The sequence below is a fragment of the Aptenodytes forsteri genome, unplaced genomic scaffold (genome assembly GCF_000699145.1).
Source record: "Aptenodytes forsteri isolate BGI_AS27 unplaced genomic scaffold, ASM69914v1 Scaffold241, whole genome shotgun sequence".
Taxonomy (NCBI): Eukaryota; Metazoa; Chordata; class Aves; order Sphenisciformes; family Spheniscidae; genus Aptenodytes; species Aptenodytes forsteri.
The window spans coordinates 10,036,061-10,057,911 of record NW_008795252.1 but is presented as its reverse complement, the minus strand read 5'-3'; the positions used below and the strand labels follow the sequence as shown (position 1 = coordinate 10,057,911).

The 21,851-nt window shown below is 39.6% G+C and overlaps 1 protein-coding gene across 1 annotated transcript in view; it reads left to right on the top strand.

The window, feature by feature from the left end:
* The window catches only part of SCUBE1 (signal peptide, CUB domain and EGF like domain containing 1), a 219,653-nt gene that overhangs the window by 116,995 nt on the left and 80,807 nt on the right, over positions 1-21,851 (top strand). Inside the window, exons 6-7 of the mRNA XM_009279091.2 lie at positions 4,582-4,698; positions 7,574-7,663. Coding sequence (XP_009277366.1) covers positions 4,582-4,698; positions 7,574-7,663 — 207 coding nt within the window. The remainder of the gene's footprint in view (positions 1-4,581; positions 4,699-7,573; positions 7,664-21,851) is intronic.

The following is a 21,851-nucleotide window of genomic DNA, read 5'->3' as shown; positions in this document are numbered from 1 at the left end:
GGGGCCTACAAGAAAGCTGGAGAGGGACTTTTTACAAGGGCATGTAGTGATAGGACAAGGGGTAATGGCTTTAAACTGAAAGAGGGTAGGTTTAGATGAGGTATAAGGAAGAAATTCTTCACTATGAGGGTGGCGAGGCACTGGAACAGGTTGCCCAGAGAAGTTGTGGATGCCCTGTCCCTGGAAGTGTTCAAGGCCAGGTTGGATGGGGCTTTGAGCAACCTAGTCTAGTGGAAGGTGTCCCTGCCCATGGCATGGGGGTTGGAACTAGATGATTTTTAAGGTCCCTTCCAACCCAAACCATTCTGTGATTCTATGATTCTATGATAGCTCTTCATTCACAGTAGAAACAATGTTGGGAGAAGAGACTGGTAACTTGGCCACCAGCATTAGACACCTCACATAGATGGTGTGCATCTTTGTAGGGCTTGTGTGCTGTTTCTACTTATCTTTGTAGCCAACACGAGCAAAGTCTTCTCTATGAGATGCTGGTTTTAGCCTGTTGTACAGGGTATTTCTCTCACTAAGGGAAAGAGCCCAGCATTTTGATTGCACTTAAGACATACACAAATGCTGAAGCAGTGTAAAAAGCAATGGTGTTACTCTGGTTTTAAACCTGCTGTGTGGAGATAAGTATATCTGAGTTCTAACAGACATGTATTCGCCTTTGGTAAAAAAAAAAAAAAGAAAAATTACTTACTGTTTTCCATCCCTTTTATTGTAGCATGATTTATAATGTTTGAAGGTGATCTGTGTCTATCAGAAGTTACCATATTGCCTCTTTTTGTTTGCCTTTTTAATGTCATAGACTCTGAATGAGCACACAGTCTTGCGTAGCTGTAGAGTCCAAAGTTTTCAGAAATAATTTTTAAAGGAACACTTTGAGATTTCTCATTAATTTTGCTTTAATGCTTTCTGACAAAAATGGGGTAGATCTGGATGTCCCTTTGCTTTTAAATAATTTTGGTTTTCTTCCTCTAACCAAGAGAAACTTCTCACTGTGTCACTGCCACAGAATTAAGGCTGGAAGGAAATTGAAATGACATATTTTACAACTGGATTTTGTACCAATTTCACCTGCAGAGCTGTCAAGCTCCAGAATTTTGTCTCAAGTTGCTTTAAATAAATAAATAAATAAATTATAGTCTAGACAGAAATTCAAATCCGTCAAAAACGTGATTTACTAATATTTGTAAGAGACAGGAAAAGGAACTGACCTACATCTGTGTTCATTGACTGGGTAGAACAGGAACCAGTAACTTTAGTATGCACTTCACCTGCAGAGCTGTCAAGCTCCAGAATTTTGTCTCAAGTTGCTTTAAATAAATAAATAAATAAATTATAGTCTAGACAGAAATTCAAATCCGTCAAAAACGTGATTTACTAATATTTGTAAGAGACAGGAAAAGGAACTGACCTACATCTGTGTTCATTGACTGGGTAGAACAGGAACCAGTAACTTTAGTATGCACGGAAGCTATAAAAGACATGTGTGATTCTGCAGGATTTACTATAAAACCCATCAGTCTAGTGCGATTTTTCATAGACAAATATAGTAAGGAAAAGTCCCTCATATTACGTGGATCAGAGAAACCATGTTAAGATATTTTCATCTCTGCCAGCAGAGGCTTTCAGCAAGGAATGCCAAAAATAACCACTGCAGTCAAGTTGTTTAAAATATACACTTTGTTGCTGATTGCACTTTAAAATCCTCAATAAAAATACTGTTGGCTAAAAATATATTTAAACATCTGGCATAAACAACACCTTTAAGTTAATTTGTGGTGGCACAGCAGTCCAACAGGGATAGAAACATTGAATGAACTTCCACGTAGTCCAAGAGGCATATGGGGTCAAGAAGGAGGGGAGGATAGGTAGATGGAAAGTACGTTATCCTGGATTAGCTCTGCCAGTGCGCGCCCAATACTGTGGATCTTGCAGGCAGCTGCCTTCTATACCACTTAGTGCCCCTGCTTGATCACATCCCAGACACAGCTGGCCAGAAGAGAGCTCATGTTTGCTGTCAGGCTGCAGTCAGACAATTCAAACTACCTCTGTCTGTTCCTCTGCCTCTCAGCTAAGCTGCAAACCAGTATTTCTTTACCTCCAGATTAACCAAGAAGTCAGTGTTGCACACATAATGTGGCATAGAGAGAGAGCCACAAGAAAAAGATTAACCCCAAAAAACTGCAAATCAAAGAATGGGCAAAAAGAAGAGAGGTGAATAAGGACAGGCATAGTGTTGAGCAAGGAAATTATTTTTCAGCATGACTGCATCGAAAAGGTGGGAGGCTTAAGAATGGAGAGTTGACGTAAAATTTTAATTTGTTTGTTTTGCATCAAAACTAAAAGCTAAAATGTTACTGTGTACTGAAGGAAATGAAAATTTTGCTTCCATTTGATGCAAAGCAGAATGGTTTGCTTCATGTATTTTTTCACAAAAAGAAATTAATAGTTAAGTTATAAAACTGGAGAAGGAGAAAGAATGCCTGAGGGTGGTTGTTGCTTAGGGGGCTTTTTTAATGTAATTCCTTGGAAGTTTAGGACGCTTATGACTTGGGGTATGTGAGTTCAATTCCCTCCTCTGTCTGGTGGGACTGAACCCACAATTCCCATTTTCCAGCCTAGTGCCCAAACTGTCAAGCTCCCATATGGGAATGTGGATCAGGCTGCTTTCCATCTTTCTCATTGGCATTCTTTCCAATTGGATAGAATAGCGATATTCCTGGGAGGAGAGGTGGTAATCCAGGCGGGCCCTCTTCTCAGGGATTGTTCTTACCACTAGGCCACAAGACTATTCCCCCTCTATCTCTGAACAACAGAAGGATTTTATTCAAAGTGTACAATGTGAAGGACCAAGGATGCTTGCACCTGTAGTGGCCTCTGGTCTGCACTCACTTGGGAGATGGACAATTCCTGTTGTGGTCTTTGCCAGACTTCAGGAACCGCAGGTGTAAACTTGCGGTTCCCACGCTGGTAGGAGGTTTTAATGGGAATTGTGTTGGTTATGCTGTGGTGGGTCTCCCTCAGTTGCTTTTCTTAGAATTGTTCCATTTTAAGCAAAATACTTAAGTGATTACTGAGAGTGGCATAACTATTCAGCACTGGGACGCTCACACCAGAGGTGGGATATTTCAGTTCTAGTTACTGTGACTGAAAATTCCAGTCTACTCCATTTTAAGAAGCTAGCGTTAAAGCAGAGTCACTGAGGTCAGTGGGAAATTATATGAGCTTAGCCCTATTGGATTAGATAGAACCTCAGTTTAGATTTAGATACGTGATTTTAAAATACCCTTAACCATTGTCTTAGTTTTACTGTATATTGCAATTTGCTACCCAAGCTTTTGAATAAACTCTCTTATCTAGAAGGAAAATTCTGCTAAGACCAATGTGAGGAAGTTCCTCCTGATTAGTAGGAGTCAGTATTTAAATTACTGTAGTCAGTATTTAAATTACTGTAACATTTCAAAACATTTAAGTCCTCTGAAATGATGAGTATGATATAACTGAATAATGGTATATTGGATTTCCCCTGTATCTGCCAGTATGTATATACTGATAAAGAACCTAGTCCAAATTACCTGTATATAAAGACAGTAAATTGAATTCAGTCAGATCAGAATTGTGTTATTCAGCATCAAGCTATGCGACTGCAAAGGATTAAATGGAACAGGGGCAAATGAGAGGCATTGTTAATGGTGCTAGCCAGCTTAATGTTTAAAAACTGGTTTGTCTTAATAGTCAGAAATTAAATCCATCATGTGACAAAGGAAATTTAATCTGATCTATTAATTCATGTAAACTTCAAAACTCTGTCACGAACAATGTTTGCTTTAATGTATGTTTAGTATTTTTTCACCAGAGGACATTTTAATTGCTAAAAGCCACTTTGCACTGTATGCTTGGAAGTGAAAGTGACATCTCCGACGTTTCCTTCCTAGCTGAGGCCAGAGCACTGCAGGGCCGTAACAGCCATGTATTTTTTGTTTCAGAGAAGAAAAGAAAAAAACCCAAACAAACCATGTTTCCTGTTTTATTTTTAAACATTCTTCTACTCTAGGAGGACTAGTACTTGAAATAATAGATTTCAAGACGTATATGGTTCTATTCTTGCTGTTTGGTCTCTGCTTCCTCCACTTAGAAAGTTAAGGGGAAGGAAAAGACAAATGCTGTCTATAGACTTGAAAATACACGTCTGCATTAGTAGGCTGCTCATTTCTTCATGCCATATACATCACGGACATGAAGCATGTAGCTTTTGGGAAGAGATGGGATTGGCTAACTGCTCATACTAGAATTATGAATACAAATAGACTGGGGGAAAAGTAGCACATGCTTCTTTTTTTCTTTCTCTTTTTTTCTTCACTGCATGGATTGAGCGTAGGACATGCAACAGGAGCGTGGCTAAGGGGGGTCAGAAAGAATAAGAAATGCAAATAACTGCAAATACAAATGTTATGTTGCCTTATGTCTTGGTTTGTTACTGCTCTTCTGTATTCTGAAAGGCCCTCAAGACTAATTGGTTTCATTGTCATTTTATTTATATATACATATATACACATTCATTTGGGGCTTAACTAGTAACCTGTAACTATGGGAATGGAGGCTGCCAACACACCTGTGATGACACAGATACTGGTCCTGTGTGTGGTTGTCATCAGAAGTATGCCCTACATTCAGATGGCCGAACCTGCATTGGTAAGTACTTCTCTGCAGCGCATTTTATTTCATATTCCTCGTAGAATATATATGTGCACATATGTATGTGTGTGCGTGTGCGCATGTGTGTTTGTATCTCACAGGCGTTCAGCACCATTGCTGAGAGAAGTGTATAACGGCAGTTCCTGGCCGTAGTAGCTAAGGTCACACTATACAGAGAGAGAAGCATTTGTGCGTGTTTTGTCAAAATGTTTGTTAATGAAGTATCCCTTTGTTACTCCTTTGTAACTTTTATTTCTTTTCATAACTCTAACAATTTTTGAAGTTAAAAGGTGTAGAACATTCATAATTATGAATGAAAGTTCAGCTCTTCTGTTCACTTTCATGAGTCAAGACTTCCTTGTGTAAGCAAGGTGAGGAAAATGATCCTCTTTTCTAAGCTCTTATCGGGGAAGATTAATCATCATTATGTGCTTTCTTCCCTGTTGTATGTTTTATGATTCTAAAAATTACAGCACTTGTAGTGAATAAGCTTTCACTTAGATTATCAGTAGGAAAAAGCCGTTCAAGAGATGGAGCGTCTTGGGAGATGCTATGCAAACATTTATGATTATAAAATATATTATTTGCTTAACACCATTTCTTTCCACTCTGCTTTTTTTAAAAATAAAAAAGATATTTTTGCATACTGCAAGTTAAAATTTGGAAATTCTTATTCACAGATCAGAACCTAAAATCCATAATGGTTTTCATTAGCATTGTGGTCATGTTGACTTTTTTTGTTTGTTTAACTTCAAATTCTTACAAATTCCTAGTAATTTCCTGAGGTTAAAAAAGCATGGACACACATTTATCATCTTTTCTCTCCTTTATCAATACTGCAAGACAGAGCACTTGAAACCCATGGAAATCTGTCAGTTGTCTTTAGTGATCCCTTGGTCAGATCCATGGCATAAAACTCAGTGGCTGCCCAGAGCCTCACTCACTTCTGATGGGTCTGACTGCACAAATTGTGTGGTAGGGTGAGGGTTGTGTTGGCGGAGGTAGAGCTGAACAAGGTTCAGCGCTGGACTCTGCCTCGCTGTATACACCAGCTATGTCTCAGCTCACGGGATCTCTCAGCTAGTACTTTTGATTAACACAGAGGGCTCCGTCGTACAGTCGCTCTGTTTAAATAACCCTCCCTGTAGCCTTTGGCAGTTCCAGATGCAGAGAATGTGCAAGAGCGAGGGCCTTGAGAGCAGGTTTTATTGGATGGATAATTGATCTTCTATTTATTAGCGTTCACTAATATCCTTGGATTGATGTTTTATTTTGTTCAGCATGTAAAAATGATCTTAAAAGCTGTATGCACTGCACCTGTTTTTTACTTTTTTTTCCATTTTTGTAATGTAATACATACAACTCCATGTTACATTCCTTGGTCTTGTGATGTAAGTCACATATTACTGCCTGTGCTGATTTTCTTCCCTCTAAGTAGTCCTTTCTTTTAGAATACCTTTAAATTTTTTTATTTATTTTTTACGTTTTTATTCCTGCTTTCTGGTGATGGTTCCTGATTGCCTGTCTTGTCTGATAACTGACGTTCATTAATTATTTACAGAGCAAAATAAAAAAAAAACTCAAACAAAAGCCTCTATTGCAGCCTGATCCCATCTAGAACTTGTTAAAAACAAAACAAAACAACTTCTTGTTACCACTCAACCACGTAGTGTTGCCACAAACAAAACCTGCCAGCCTCCTCCTCCTCCTCCTCACTTCAGTGATTCCAGCGTTTGCTGTCTTCAGTGGTGTATATATTCCAGGCATCACTGCAAGAATGCAAACTTCTGCAATGCCAGATAAATACTTGTTGACCCTTTGTCTAACATATTTTGTCTTTGTTTGCTTGACTTATCCTTCTATTTTATTTTTTTATGTTTGCTGCATGTGAAAGTCCCCACTTGCATTTTGTTTTTTGTTTTCCTAATAACCATTTCCCTCGCTGTATAAATCATTTTATTTACCCAGCTGCTTCTCCATTGCTCTTCTGTATCAGAAATCTTTATTTTTATTTCACTTACTGATCATCTCTTCCCACACTTGTGACTGTTTCTGTGTATTTCTAATGAAGCATAACCAAACTAAAGTCCTCATTATGCTGTATGAAACTCTTACGTGTAGGATATCAGAGACTGCCTTGTAAAATGACCTTTGCTGACATCATCTTGCTTACTGCATGCTTATAATATTACTAAACCCTGTTCTTGCAACATCTTTCCTAGCATTGAATGTTTAGCTAGTAGTGTTTCATAGACAAGCAGGCAACCAGCACTGCCCAAATTGATCTTTTTTTGTGTTTGTTTGGTTTGTTGTTTGTATATTTTTGTTGTTGTTTTTGTTTAATTTGCATGCTGTTGTTTGGTTTCTCCTCACGATGTGTCAATGGGTACGAGACTATGGTGCATCCATGCCCATCCATCACCGGACTCTTCTAGCTCTCTCTGTCTGTCTCGGTCTTCTGCCTGCCACCTTCAGATCCTGGTGCCACCATTAGCCTGAATCACTTTACAGTTTGTCTTTGGTAGTTTGTTTAACTAGCATCTCTGAATTTTAATTTTCATCATTAACACCTCTCTGGGGCACTCATGTTAGCTGTCTTGTTCTCCAGTAGGAATCCAGCTTCCTGTATGTGGTTAATTACTTCATAGTCGACCATTCTTCCTCCTCCCCCTCTTTCTTCCTCCTTTCCCTAAACACCCTTTAATTTTTTCCTGGGGTCTCAAAGGGAATTAACTCTCTAACGGGGATTTAGTGCTTTCATGCCTTGCTTCTTGGCTTTGGCTGTGCCACGCCAAGAAACTGTCTTAGGCAGCGGAAAATTGGGCTTGTGATTAACCAACTGCTCCATGTTTGTCCCTTACTTGTGTTTTAGAGAAGGATGAGGCTGCAATTGAGAGTTCTGAGTACAATGCCACGTCAGTAGCTGATGTGGACAAGCGGGTGAAACGGCGGCTACTTATGGGTAACACTTTTCTTCCACTTCCTTTGTTGTGCTCTCACTTTTGTCTGTATGTGTGTGGGGGGGAGGTTCTCCTTTGGTCTCATTTAGTCCCTTTGGTTTTGGTTTGGTTTGTTTTTTTTAACCTGACTTCATCTGTGTGGTAAGGTCACCAATTTTGTTAAGTTCTCATCTGTTGTACGACTTCATTTCTTGTTTTTAAACTTTTTTTCCTAATGCTGCAGCTTTAATGTTCAATTTCTTCTGCATAGAAAGAAGCTTTTGCCATTAACCTTACTTACCTTATGCAAGCTACTTCTTACATGTGATTTGTGTGTGTTTGTGTGTATGTGTTGCTGTAGGATTCCTGAAAAATCTCATGTTGCAGACCTGCCTATTGACTTACAAGTGGATGATGATGATGATGATGATATAAAACAATGTTGTATTACATATGTGGTGTTAAATGAACAACTGTATTTGCCTACTTAAAATTTGCAGTGCTTTTGATTAAAATGTAAATATTATGACTGGAAATTCATTTATTTCCTTTGTGCAGCTATGTTAGTAACCACTGAAAGATCTTTCCCTAGTGACTAGTGAGCTTCCGTACGTTCTTCTTTCAAGACTGAAGCGTGGCTTGTTTCTCTGTGTTGTTGGAGCCTGGGAGTGGAAGGGATGAGGAAGTGCCTTGAACAATGAAGATAATTCTTTAGCTTCTGCTCTCAGTTAACCCATTGCGCACCCTTGTGCTTGTATTCTTCATGTTACATTTATGGCCATTAGTGAGAATGACCTTTTGGGAATAGAAAGGGTGGAGTGGCTGGACCTCTGCCACACTCTTTTCATGTGACAAAGAGCACAGGGTAGCACAGACTGCTGAATGATACCAGTGGTTTGGAGGTTTTCAGGTGGTTTATTACTCTCTATTTTCCTTTCTGATGCCCTACTCACCACATATAATTATTTCTACTAGGTTTTAAACATAGTGAGCATTGGTGAGATGTACCCAATGAACCGTTTACAAGACAGGGATTCTTCACCCACAGAAGAGATTCTGGCAGGACAAGATTCTGCTCTCTTCCCTCCTGGTCGCTATTTCATTTCTTAAAACCATTGAGTCTGTTGCAAACTCTGTCCTGCTAGCCCTTGGCAAGCTCAGCTCTGGCTGTAAGCATCCACACCTATCTGGAAGGACCAACTCTAGGAGACCAGAAGCCTTACTTTGAATATTTAGTTGATTGCTGGGCTAATAGTTGCAGTAGGTGACAATATTTGTAAAGTTTCCATATCACTTGTATCTCGTTGCCCATGACAAACCATCCGCTTAACCGTAGCCCAGCATAAAACCACTGTGTAGGAAATGGCACGGCGTTATAACTCTGAAATGGTATTAGATGATAATATTGAGGTAAAATATTTTCCCTCGTGTGAAAACCTGGGCATATGTTCCTTTATTTTTAGGTTATCTATGATTGTTAATTTGCAATTAGTTTGCAGACCTAGCAAGTGACCCATATCAATTTATTGTTTAATGATGCACTGTTTAAATTAATTTAAGCTAACAAAAGCTAGGCAGCTCATCTTGCTTTCTAAAGGTGCTATTAACACTTTTGGCTGTAATTTCAATAAGACCCATAGTGTCACAGGAATTCAGGAAAAAAAATGTGCAAAGGGCCATTGGAAAATCCAGTCCTCTAGGTCTAAATGGTGAGTTTGCCCAGCCACCAACAGTATGTACAATATGGTTTAGAGGGACTGAGCAACATAGTGCACTGCGTTGCTGCCTCACCCTCTGATAAAAGTAATTATCCAACCTGAAAATAAGCTCACACTGCTTACAAGAGTCCAGGCAAATAGAATTAAGAAGGTAGGATTAGCAACAAGCTTCTTAGTTACACCAGGTCTGCAAGTTTCAAGCTGAACATAGACTCTAGAAATAGGTTTAGGGAGATAGTTAAAAATCCAGTTTGCAAAATACATTGTTTAACTCTTCAGTACCTCCTGTATTAGCAGGTATCAGCCAAGAGCTGAGGGTTTATGGACATGCTGTGTTTGAACAACTGATTCCTTAGAAAAACATTAACTAGAGCTGAAAAAAAATTTAATTAGTAAATGAGATCTGAGTGGATGGCTTATTACTTAGGGACTTTTCTACTCGTTTATTTCTACTGATTTTGGATGCTCAGAAAATCCACAATTTATTTTTTTAATGGAGTCTTACTACATTTCAAAAGTGTAGTGGCATTTCCATGAATTCCATGTGTCTTCAGATGCTCTCTAAACAGCTGTTTTAGAAAGTACTGGAAGGCTTCTCAGGAAACTTTGTTACGAGCTTTTGTAAATGGACTGTGATTTTTGACCGTCCTGCAGGCAGTCTTGGGAGAGTAGGAAAAGTAGATGACTTTATGTAATTTTAGTAGTCTGATGAAAGATGCTTTCAACTGCAATCCCTGAGATGATAATTTCTAGTCCCCTGTCATTTGCTGCATGCTATTAAAATGACTATGATCTTTATAACCCTTAATATCAGCCAAGGCTAAGAATAAGCTTGCATGAGATTACTTTAGGAGAACAGGGCTGCTGTCAGACATGACTGCCTATGCCACTCATTTTGCTACAGCAGGTCTGTAGCTCAGACTGACTCTTACAGGGGCCTGTGTCCTAGTCATGGTGTGGTCCTGTGACTTGTGGCTAAATCTTAAATAGAGAAAAGTAGATAAATAGACTTACTTCCTTCCTGTTAAACGCATTTTTATCTAGATCTTGTGGGGCAGACAAGAAACTGGTCTTCTCTGATGATCTACAAGAAACCTTTCTTTAGAGACATCCAATGATTCCTAGGAATTTTCATCCAACTTTTTTCATAATGCTCGGAAAGACCCCGAGGGCTTCCAGCTGTCCTTTGTCTTCCCTGTTCGGAGAAAATCACTTGGATTCAGCGTGAAGAGCACTCTCATTAAAGAGATGGCATTAAATGACTTTTCCTGTTCAGTGAATGTTGCACCATATTGCTCTTCATACAGCTCATTTACATTTTCTTCACTTCCCCCTGGGCCATTGCCATTGTAGAGTGGAAAGGAGTGCAGCCTTAATTGCACTCCAGGTGAGCTTCTGGTGAGGTTCCGCCATCTGCCAGAGTTCTTTGGTGGGTGCTATAAACTGGACGTTGAGCCATGTACATTCTGTAGATTAGGAAGGAAAGTGCACATTCATCCTGCAGAAGTGCACACATCCAGGCATTTAAAACCAGCGCCCTACCATAATCTGTAAGGTACGTTTACATCCACCTTGTTGCAGAACACCTTGCACTTACTATAAATCAGTAGGGCACAACCAATGTCTTCAGGTCTTAAACATCTCGTATAGTTTATTGTGCAGTTAGTTGAGCACTGCCTTCAGTTCTTAAAATTATGTTCAAATCTCTGTTTTGTATGGTACAACACAATTTTTTCTGAAAATATTTTCAGTGTATTTCTTAGGAGCAGTCACGGAGACCTCCCCACGTTCCTTTACCTTCTTTCCTCAAGAACCTATTTGCCAGGACTGTTTTCCTGTCATAGCATCATAGCATGAGACTGCCCTACCTGATTAGAGGAGTGTGCTAACGTATTTCACATATTGTTCAGTCTAAATCCAGCATCAGTTTGAAACACATGCCCTGTGTTTCATGTCATGCCCTGCCTACCTGGATGAAAGCCATTCTAGTGTGGGCACACAACTTTAGAAGTACCATATTTCCACTCAAGCCTACTAATACACATATCCTCAAAATATTTTGTCCAGTGTCAGATCTTCAGCAATGGAAGTTGCTTTTATTCATGTATGCAGTTTCCAAATCTCTTTTTGCTATTGCAGCCCTGGATAGAATTCGTAAGTCCAGTGGCCCCACAGTCTACAACTGTAAAGATGAGTCATCCAGTAGTCTAGCGCTATATCATTACATATATTGTCAATTATCAAGTCTCACTGGCTTGGCATTACTCTCTTCTTGGGCACTGTCTCTCGCTTGAAAAGGCTACAGGGTTTTTATAGAGCAATTGTCTGTTGACATCCTGAAGCTTTCTTTTACGTAGAACTTGATACGGTGGACACAAAAATAGGTTTTATAGCATCAGTTATGCCATTGGACTGCCTCATTACAAATAAGTCAACTGCTTACAAAGATGTGACAGGCAGCTGAAAACTTCCTCTTTGAGGAACCAGAACTGCAGAACTGTCTGGTCTTAAGACTCAAGAAGTCCTCATCTCCTAATCAAAGGTAATGCTTTGCTCTTCGGCTACTCTTTACATCAACTCTTAAAACCAAGAAATTTTATGATATATTTTTTATATTGTCTTTAAAAATGCAGTCAACTTGCTACATTGTCATCATCACATGCCTTACCAGACTGCATGAATCCTTAAGGTGCTTTAGCGACACAACCATGATGTTCTCTCCAGGGCATTTCTTAGATCTTATCCTCTGATCAGCACTTTTTGAAGAGGTGGGTCTGACCCATTTCTCACCATGTTTCATTTCCCTCCCTGTACTCTTTAGTAATCAAATGGATCAGGTTCATTCAGGCTTGAACCCAAGTGACTTCAGAACAACTGCAAAGACTATGTTTCTCTCCCTCACCTTCAATCCACTTCTTCCATTCTTTCCAGAGATCACTGGATCTCACAAAGAACTCACTTTGGCAATAAAATGTTCTTCCTCTGGCCCTAGAAGATATAATGTTTGTTCCTTCTTGTCTCAAGAAGAGAGTTTTACAAAGTTATTTTCAGTATAGCAAAGAGCGACAGGACATTGAGCCCATCTTGAAGTTAAGGAAGCGCAGTAATTTCCCTTGCATGTTTAAGGCCAGGATAATGGTGCAAATGGCAGTAATACCATTGCTACAAGTGTCTTCAGAAACCCAAACTCTACACTGAAATTCACTCTTTCACAAGACATGTTCAACTCATTGTGTGTCAGGTTTTGCCATTGGACACTGACTTCTTGGGTCATCAATAAGGCTATTTGCAGCCCACCTCAGATACAGGAATGTAATTCTCTTCCCTTCCCTTGAAGCTGGCTCCCAAGATCCCTACAAATTATTTTACTGTCAATTGAAGTGCTTGTATAAACTGTAAAGTGCATTAGAACTGTCCTGGACTTTGTTACTGCTAAAGTTTGCCTCTGCCTAGATTGTTTCTGTAGTGTAGGAAGCAGTTCAAGTCATTTGGAAAATCACACCAACAAGCACCAGCTTTGCCAGGCTGGGATATGTTATATGCGTACCTATATTACATTCCATCCCTGATTTCCTAAGAGTGGCTTACAGGCAGGGCTTTGGTCTGTCTATATGCGTGGCACATAACCAGCAATTAAGGTAGTATTTTCACTAGTTCTGTATTTTCCCTTGTTGTAGCAAGAATCATTTGACTTCTGCAGATGGCTCCTCTTCCATTTTTAGTAGCCTTCCAGCCATTTATAATGAGCACCCAGCTACCTGCCTGGAGAGCCGAGTGTGCAGTCCACTAAGACCATTTTCTCTCCGCAGCAATCACTAGAGATGTGGGCTGTGGAAATTGCAATTTGGGCATTTCTCTCATGGATTAGCTTATGACAGAGAACATCACTGCATGTTTTATGGGACAGAATCATCTCTTTTTTTGCCTTAACATTGGGCTTGCTTTGGAAAGCGTACTTCCACTACCAGTTCAACTCCAAGGATCTCAAACATTGCAGCAGATAGCCAGAGCCAGTTCAGACTAGTAGATCACAAGTGCAAGTCCTGCTTTGGCCACTTTCATGACATGCCAGTACTCCTTTCTCTGTGTGCTGGTCAGCTCTCTCATCCAGTCTTGTGCCTCCTGAAGGTAGCTAGAAACATCAGCCAAAGTAACTGTGTTTATCCTGTCCTGGCCAAAGCTGTTTTGATTTCAGGAGATTTTTAGCCCAGTACCTACAATGGATTTTAATGAGCTGCTCACATCATGTTAAAACAAAACCACAATTTGAGCTTATGGTCATGACTTACTGCATTTCCAGCAAAGGCAAACATTTTAGCATATGTTACATCAAATAGTCAGAGAGATTTACAAATTTAGAGCTGATCTTTCTTACATTATGTTTACCCATTTAACCTAAAGTGGTACCCAACTTTATATATCTTGGGTCATCTGAGCTTAATAATCAGCCATATGGTATTTTTTTCCTAAACCACAATTATCTAAGGATTAGGCTGCCCTATTCACCCTGGACATCAAGCATGCTTTGACTTTTATTTGTCTGGGAGCAGATCCTTTAGGAGCACCCCTCACCTGATTGCCTCAGTGGCAGGAAGGTACTTAGTTGTAGCTATTTCCACCCCAGATTATCGCTGCAGGTAACAGATTGTGTCAGGCCTGATCATTAATGAGCAGAGGTAGAACCATCAGATTTGATCTGAACATACTCCCCAGGAGTTCAAGGCAGAAAGGTCATCTGAAGCACCATCCTTGCTTCTGCAGTTGCCCCTCACAGAGGCTTCCGGGAATTATGCAGCTCTTGGCAGAAGAGTCTTCTACATTCCCCGTTTCTGATGAATCAAGATTCCTCCTTCAGGTAGCTTGCATAAAATAGGGACTACAGAGGGCACACACCCAGTGTGTGAACTTCATATTGATAATCATGGGAAGAGAAAGCAAGATCATTTACTTGAGATGCATTGTCCATATGCATGTTCATATGGTCAGCCACCCTTCTCCCCTTCTTTCTCCTAGTCCACCTGGAAATTCTTGGGATTCCATAGCTGAGAAGAACTGATGGTATGGGACTGTGTGGTCTTAAGGCTAAAAAATCTCAGGTCTTAACTTGCAAGGATCTATGCCCTGTATGAACATGCATGTGAATAACAGATAAAAACTTCTAATTTCTCTAGTATGCAGTCTTTTTACTTCTGCCTCTCCCTATGACACATTGCAAATTTGAGGGTTATAGTCTTTTCTACTGAAGACCATAAGCTTGGTAGAACAGCAAGGGGGTGTTATGGCTTATGTTTTTTTGAATCATAGAGTAACTGTTCTTGTGGACTTTCTAGTCCATTGTGCCTACCTGACCCAAGCTGTTGCCTCCAGTCTGGTGTTTTGTTTGTCAGGAATTTCAGGGCTTAATCTCTTTGAATCACTGTTTTCTTTTCAACAGAGACATACAGCTCTTTCTTGATTACAGGAAAATAGAATCCACAGAGTTAACTAGAATTACCAGAGTGTCATAATTAAAGGGATTTTCTCCTGCCATGTGTAAAATGACATCATATCAATATGGAAACCTTCCTCGGCCATTCTTTCAGTCATCCAAAGATCTCTCCTCTGGTGGTTCACTGTGAATAACTTCTCTAAAGTCAAACCTCTGTCTTGAATGTGTATAAAACACACAATGATTGTGTAGTTCATATAGAAATCCACCATTTTCTGAATTTCAGGACTCTGTGGTCGAGCCATGTTTAGCTCCTTTGTAGCTCAGGAAGGAGCTGTAGAACTGTAGAACTTACTGAAGCCATGCATTCTTTACCTAAAAAATCCTTTAATCTGATGAGAGTTTTCTGGCAAAAGCCTTTCTTTTTTTCTGAAAGTAAGTTTTGTGGGAAGACTCTGGTTTTCACAGTGCTTTTGCCTGGAATGATCTTCAGAAATAGGGAGACAGAATGTACACAGTAATCTGGTTAGAACATTCATTTGAAATGTGAGGAAATTATACTGAAGACCCTTTCATGGTGATTTGCCACCCATGTTCAAAGGAAATGTTGGGCTGTAAAGTCAGACTAACTCATTATTGCCTCGTGAAGGTGCTCTACCCTTGTGGCCAGTATTGATAACTGATAGCCTGATAAGGGCTTGGGATTCTTCAATTTTAATAAACATGAAAGAATAGAAAATGGGACCTGGGTTTCTAACATGGTATGTAATGCCCTAACTACCAAGCCATTGGAATAAAGAGTGTTATGAGCTCTGGTTTTCCATTAGAAAATTTCCAAAAGTCTTAGGTTGTTTTATTCCAATGTGAATTAAAAATGGATACTGCAGACTTCATTTTTGGTTCTCTTTCAAAATGGAATGAGAGTTTCCAGGTGATCCTACTCCTGGTTTCTGTCTTGAAGAGCAGGGAGATGGGCAAGCTAGTGTTTGTTTCAAGTGTTCTTCCGAAGCAATTAACTTCTATCGTAGTTATAGCCTACCAAGGGTCACTTTAAGCCTAGAGCACCTTTTCAGTATGTACTTCAGTTCCTAGCTTTGTTGTACTGCCTCCTAGGACTCTTTCAAATTACTTAAAATATGTCTTTATTTCTCTGAATGGCTTTTATCTGACTTAGAAATGCTCACTCTCAGAAAGCCAAGTGTGCTGCTCTGTATGCATCACAATCTTTTTGTGCTTTAATCAATAAAGCATTTAAAACATACTTTTAACAGGCGTATTGCCAGGAGGATCTCTAACTCCGTTACTAACTGTGAAACCAAGACCTCACTTTAACTCTTTCTGTCAGTTCTACTTTGCTATATGAAATCATAGAAAACAGGGGGAAGGAATCCCTGAGGTCATTCATGCATTCTTTCTCTCCCAAGGGCAGATCCTTTCATCTTGAGTTATCGTCACTTTTATTCACTGAGTTTGTGAATGGTGTGCTATTTCCTGTAAAAATCCCTTTTCTTCATTTCTTTGCTGATGATAAAGACTCTGACCTTATCCAAAATTCCTACCGATACCTTCCATTGTTTTGCTTTTCCATTTTAAATGAAAGGATTTGTCCAAGGTCAGGAGATAATGCTTTTCGCAGCGTTCAGAGTATTTCAGTTTTTCTTAAATGCAGCTTCTCTATTTAGAAAAAGCACCACAATCACAACTGGTAGTGCTATTTTTACGGGACCAGACTGGACTCATCTGGTGCTTATAAAATACCTGATCCAATCTATCAAGTGATGTTCCCTAAATATGTAGTTTTCCCTGAAGAAGAATCGAACTTTTCTGAAATGAGAGCTGCGGGATTCATGATTCAGTGCAAGATTCACCTAGTCGTTTCTTCACACATTCCGGATGTGGCACTGCAGAATTCTCATCCTATTTTCATGCAAATAAAATTCTACCAATCATGAAATTGCAAGGAAGTGAGGAGACAAGCATAACAGAGTGAAGAATTCCACATACTGCAAGTTACCCTTTCTGTCTCACCTTTTTTCATTCCCTGAATATGAAGCTCTTTCAGTTTCTCCTTCATCTGTTCACAGCTATTTGTTTCTTTCATTATACTCTTCTGAATGCTCTTTCTCTATCCTTTCAGCATCACAGAGCATAATTTGCATGAGAATAACATAGTTCTCACTTAACTGAAAATTCAAATATTTTAGCTGTGTGTTCAGTTTCTCCTTGTGCTTGTTGTCCCTCCTTGTACCCTGATCTCATGCCATATACCGCATGTACTGCTGCTTGCCGTAAAATTCTTTTTATGGATGGCAGCAGCAGTCTTATCATGTGTTCTCTGTCTCATTGCTTTCTTACTCATACTGCATATTCCTTCTTACTTAAAGGCAAGCTCATCTGTATAATCAACGGAATATTAAAAAAAAATTGCCTTTCCTGAGTTAAGTTTTAATCTCTTCCAAGTTTCAGGCTTTCAGAATTTGTGTATTTTTGGTCAGAATTTGAGTGGGATTTTGAGTGGTTTTTTATCCAATTAGATAGTCTTTGTTGTTAGGCATGGTCATGCAGTTCACCTGCATACAGCAGTGCTGCCACTAGTGGTTAAAATTATTTCTGTAAGATTCTCCTATATAACATAAATGTTAAGAGGAGGAGTGTGCTATGCAAAAACCCAGTATACCTGGAATTCAGAAAGAGCTATGTTTGGTGGACATTGTGCTATGATACCAATGTGAAGGAAACAGATGAGATGTCAGCACAGGCTACCTTTGAGCCAGACTGAGCAAAAGAGTGTTTTCGGGTGTGAGAGGAGATAAGATACAAATTATGGGCTAATTTGATTCCAGATACTTTTTGTATTAAACTGAATGAGTTCAACGTTCTTTAAGGTGAGGGAGCCTCAGGTTTCCTCAGCTGAGCAGGATCTGGCCCTCAGATGGAACTGCTCTAATACCTTAGCATCATCACCATTTCGTAACTGTAACTTAATAGTAGCTGGCACAACGGAGTCCTGGTGTTGGTCCTTATGAGGGCTCCAAAATGCTACAGTGATGCAAAGAATCATTACAGATGATGGCAATTAATGGTTTAAGATTAGGCCTTCTCAAAATAAAAACAATCATGAGTATGTACTTTTTTCCCTCTTAAAAGAATCACCCAATTCCTGGCAGTTTCCTTTGAAATCTTACTTAAAAAAATAAATCCAGTTTAAATTTAAGATAGGACTCACTGATATCCTGTGTGCACTATCTAGGACTGGTTCTGCAATTTCATTTCTGCTGAGATGTACTGTAAAATCTGTCGGGAATCGGTGCAGGACATAAAGCAAAAGAGAACGGCAACTCTTGTGATAGCTATCAAGGTGATGAACATTAACAGGGCATTTTTCAGCTTTTCAGTATTCATACTTACAGATTGCCAGATATTTGGCTTTCTTTCACAGATATCCTTAAGCTTTCCTCACTTGTTCAAATATATAAGTTTTCCTGTCTTGTACACATAGCCTGGAGAGTCAGTTTGTGTTTCACTGTGAATTAAATACAGACAAATCAACTCATTTTTATGTGTTTAGGATAGGTAAACAGGTTATCTCTTGGTTCAGACACAGTAGCAGTTTACAACAGCTTTAGTTACGTGCTGTAACTAAACAGTAGCAGTTTACAACAGCTTTAGTTACAGCACATCTGCTGAGGAACAGAGATTGCTCGTAGTTTAACCCTTTTTGCCACTCCAGTTGCCAGCCAATATTACTTCACAGGCACCTCATTAGGAAAAAATGGTCTAAGGTAATCTGTATACCTCATAGTTGCACTGGCTAAAACAGCGAGTGCTCTAAAGCTGCCATTCTGCTTGCAACCTTTCGCTTTCAGTTACATCACGATTGACTCGTTCATGTGTCTGAGCCCTGAATTTAAGACAGTTATTCTGAGCATAAGATACCATGTTCAGATCTTGTGCAAAATTTAGACCAAGTGTAGAAGTAGATACGATTACACTCTGGAGTATTATTACTCATTACTTTGCTTTGGCTATGACCTACTTGATAGGACCTGATAGCTACTCTAAATTCACAGCTCCAGACTGCTCTGTCATTAATTGCTCTTTGGCTGGCATAAAAGTTGGGTCAAAATAAGCTTCCCTAATGTGGTACAGATTTTGGGAGCAAAGCCCAACCACCCTATTTCTGCTGACCCTACTGAGCTTTAGGTTACTGCAAATGAATTCCAAATGAAAGCCAGTTGAAATGCTAGTTCGCTTTAACTTGCCCTATGGTCAGTGTTATTATCTGGCCAATCATAGGAACTAGGTAGGGAAAACAAGCATTCTTCCCTTTTCATGTCTTCCTTTCAGCTGTACTTATCTCTTACCATGTAAGATCTAAATGGTTTACAGAAATTTGGCAAACTTAGAAAACATTCTTTGTTTTGGGGGACTGCTATTCCTTCTTTTCCCTTTTGTCTTAAAGTCAGACATTGCCCAGATTTGTGTCTTCAGACAGCATTAAACACCTCAATGGCCTTTTAAATTTGAGAATCAGCGCAAACCTGCCTCTCCATGTTTCCAAGAGCAATTACCTTCAAACCAGTTACTAATTACTAATTTGTGTTAATTAGTGAGTAAAGAGGGCACACACTGCACATTTTGCAGTGTATGGATTTCACTGTCTTTGGAGTTTGATGTCATAAACCTACAGATGTGACCAAACCTAATCTTCTATTGCCTACCTGTTGCTGCAAAAAATCCTTTTCCTCTGCCCAAGGCCTTAAGACAGGAGGTCAGTCTAACCTTCCTCTCTGATTCAGAGGAGATGGCAATCATTAGCTATACAGAATTTTTTTCATTTCATTTCTTCCAAGAACAACTTTTTCTGTGGAAGAAGGTGCCGTTGACTGTCCCTCTCATGCGTTTCCTAAGAGATAGATGATCAAGACAGCAGCTGCTGCAGGACTTCCTTGAGTGTAGGTGATGACTTAAGTGGCTTCCCTCTCCATTTTCACTTGAGGCTATATATGACTTCTTCTGTTTTCACTACAGCTGGCCACTTTTGGTCTTCTGTTAAGGCTTCTTTGCATGTTTATACACATATTATTGAAAACAGCTCTTTCATTTACAGTTGTTCTCCACTCTTTCCAATCATGATCAAGAGTTGGAAAACAAATAGGGCTTCTGGATCCTGTTGACTGCAAACTGCCATGCTGGGTAACAGAAAAGATCAGAGAATCACTTCTCCATATCCACAAAGGAAACACCTTGATGCTAGATGGCTTGGTTTTGCTTTCATGCCTGGTGGCTGAAAGGCTTTTTGTGATACAGCTGCATATTGATCAGACAAAGGGAAGTGACATTGATCACTAGTGCAATATTTCTATGCGTTTTATACATTCTGGGCATAACATGAAATTAAGATCATCCTCCTTCGTGCAGAGATCCACATAGCACTCGTCTGTCTTGTATCTTGCTCAGGATACAGCAGCACAGGTCAACACGGTAGAAATACACTACGTTGACTGGTATCTCAGTGGCCTGCACAATGGCACAGTGACTGCAAAATGGCATTTGTGCTTTTAGACAGTAATAGTACAAGCCCAAGTTATATTCAACATCTTTTCCTGAGGGCTCTTTGTCACTGCCAACTGGCTCAGCCTTCTTGTGTGATGGGCAGGATTACACCTTTACAGTACAAAGAGGATGCTTGCCTCTTTCTAAAATTACCTTCTTGCCTACCACCCAAAGAAGCTTATTTTGGTTTAGGTCTTCTTAAAAAATATGATTGATCACTTTGTTACTTGTCCATTTCATTCCTTGTACCCATGTACAGCATCTTTAGGTTTTTAAAATCTTTTTATCTTTTAAGAGAATAATTTGAATATTTATGTTATCTTAAGCAAATTTTTATCCCACTGTTTTAGCAGTTATGACATGTTTTAGCAAGTTGACTGAGACTGGGAAAGCAGAGTTTTGCATATAGGTGCAGGTATATGCACACATTCCAGAGTTTATGGGATTAATTTTTTAAGTAGAACATAATTAGAGCCAATCCAAAATGAATAACTTTGGTTAAGACAAAACAGAGACACCAAACTTTCTGTTATATAATGCTTTTTCATATCAATCCTGTTGTGTATTATGCTAATTTAACGGAATTTAAGAGTGGATAGAAAAGATGAAATTCTCTTATCCCTGTAAAAAGTTACATTTACAGAGGAATAAATATTATCAGGGCAAAAAGTAAATTAAGAGTGGAGAGTGTCAAGTCTTGCTTTTAATTTTGGTACTATTGGCAGTAATTTCTGTACTATTGGTAGCAATAAAAACAATGGTATTTTATATTTATAGAGCATGTGTGCTAATGAATTTCAAAAGATCTTATGAGTATAGGAAATACTGCATCTATTTTACATGAGGAGACCAGTATATCACAAAATTTCTTGTGAGCTCCAGCGCAAGTAATTTGCCAAGGGTGACATAGCAGCTTATGGGAAGGTAGGGAAGAAATTTAGGTCTCTACTTCCATGCTCCAACTTTCTGAACATGAACATTTCCTGTTGGAAATATCATAGAATCATAGAATATCTCAAGTTCGAAGGGACCCATAAGGATCATTGAGTCCAACTCCCTGCTCTTCGCAGGACTACCTAAAACTAAACCATATGACCAAGAGCATCATCCAGACGCTCCTTGAACTCTGACAGGCTTTGTGCTGTGACCACTTCCCTGGGGAACCTGTTCGAGTGACTGACCACCCTCTCCATGAAGAACCTTTTCCTAATGTCCAATCTGAACTTCCCCTGACGCAGCTCTTTCCATTTCCTCATGTCCCATCGCTGGTCACCAGAGAGAGGAGATCAGCACCTCCCTCTGCGCTGCCCCCCGTGAGGAAGTTGTAGGCTGCGATGAGGTCCCCCCTCAGCCTTCTCTTCTCCAAGCTGAACAAGCCAAGTGACATCAGTCGCTCCTCGTAAGTCTTGCCCTTGAGGCCTTTCACCATCTTGGTCGCCCTCTTCTGGACACACTCTAATAGTTTGATGTCCTTCTTATATTGAGGCGCCCAAAACTGCACACAGTACT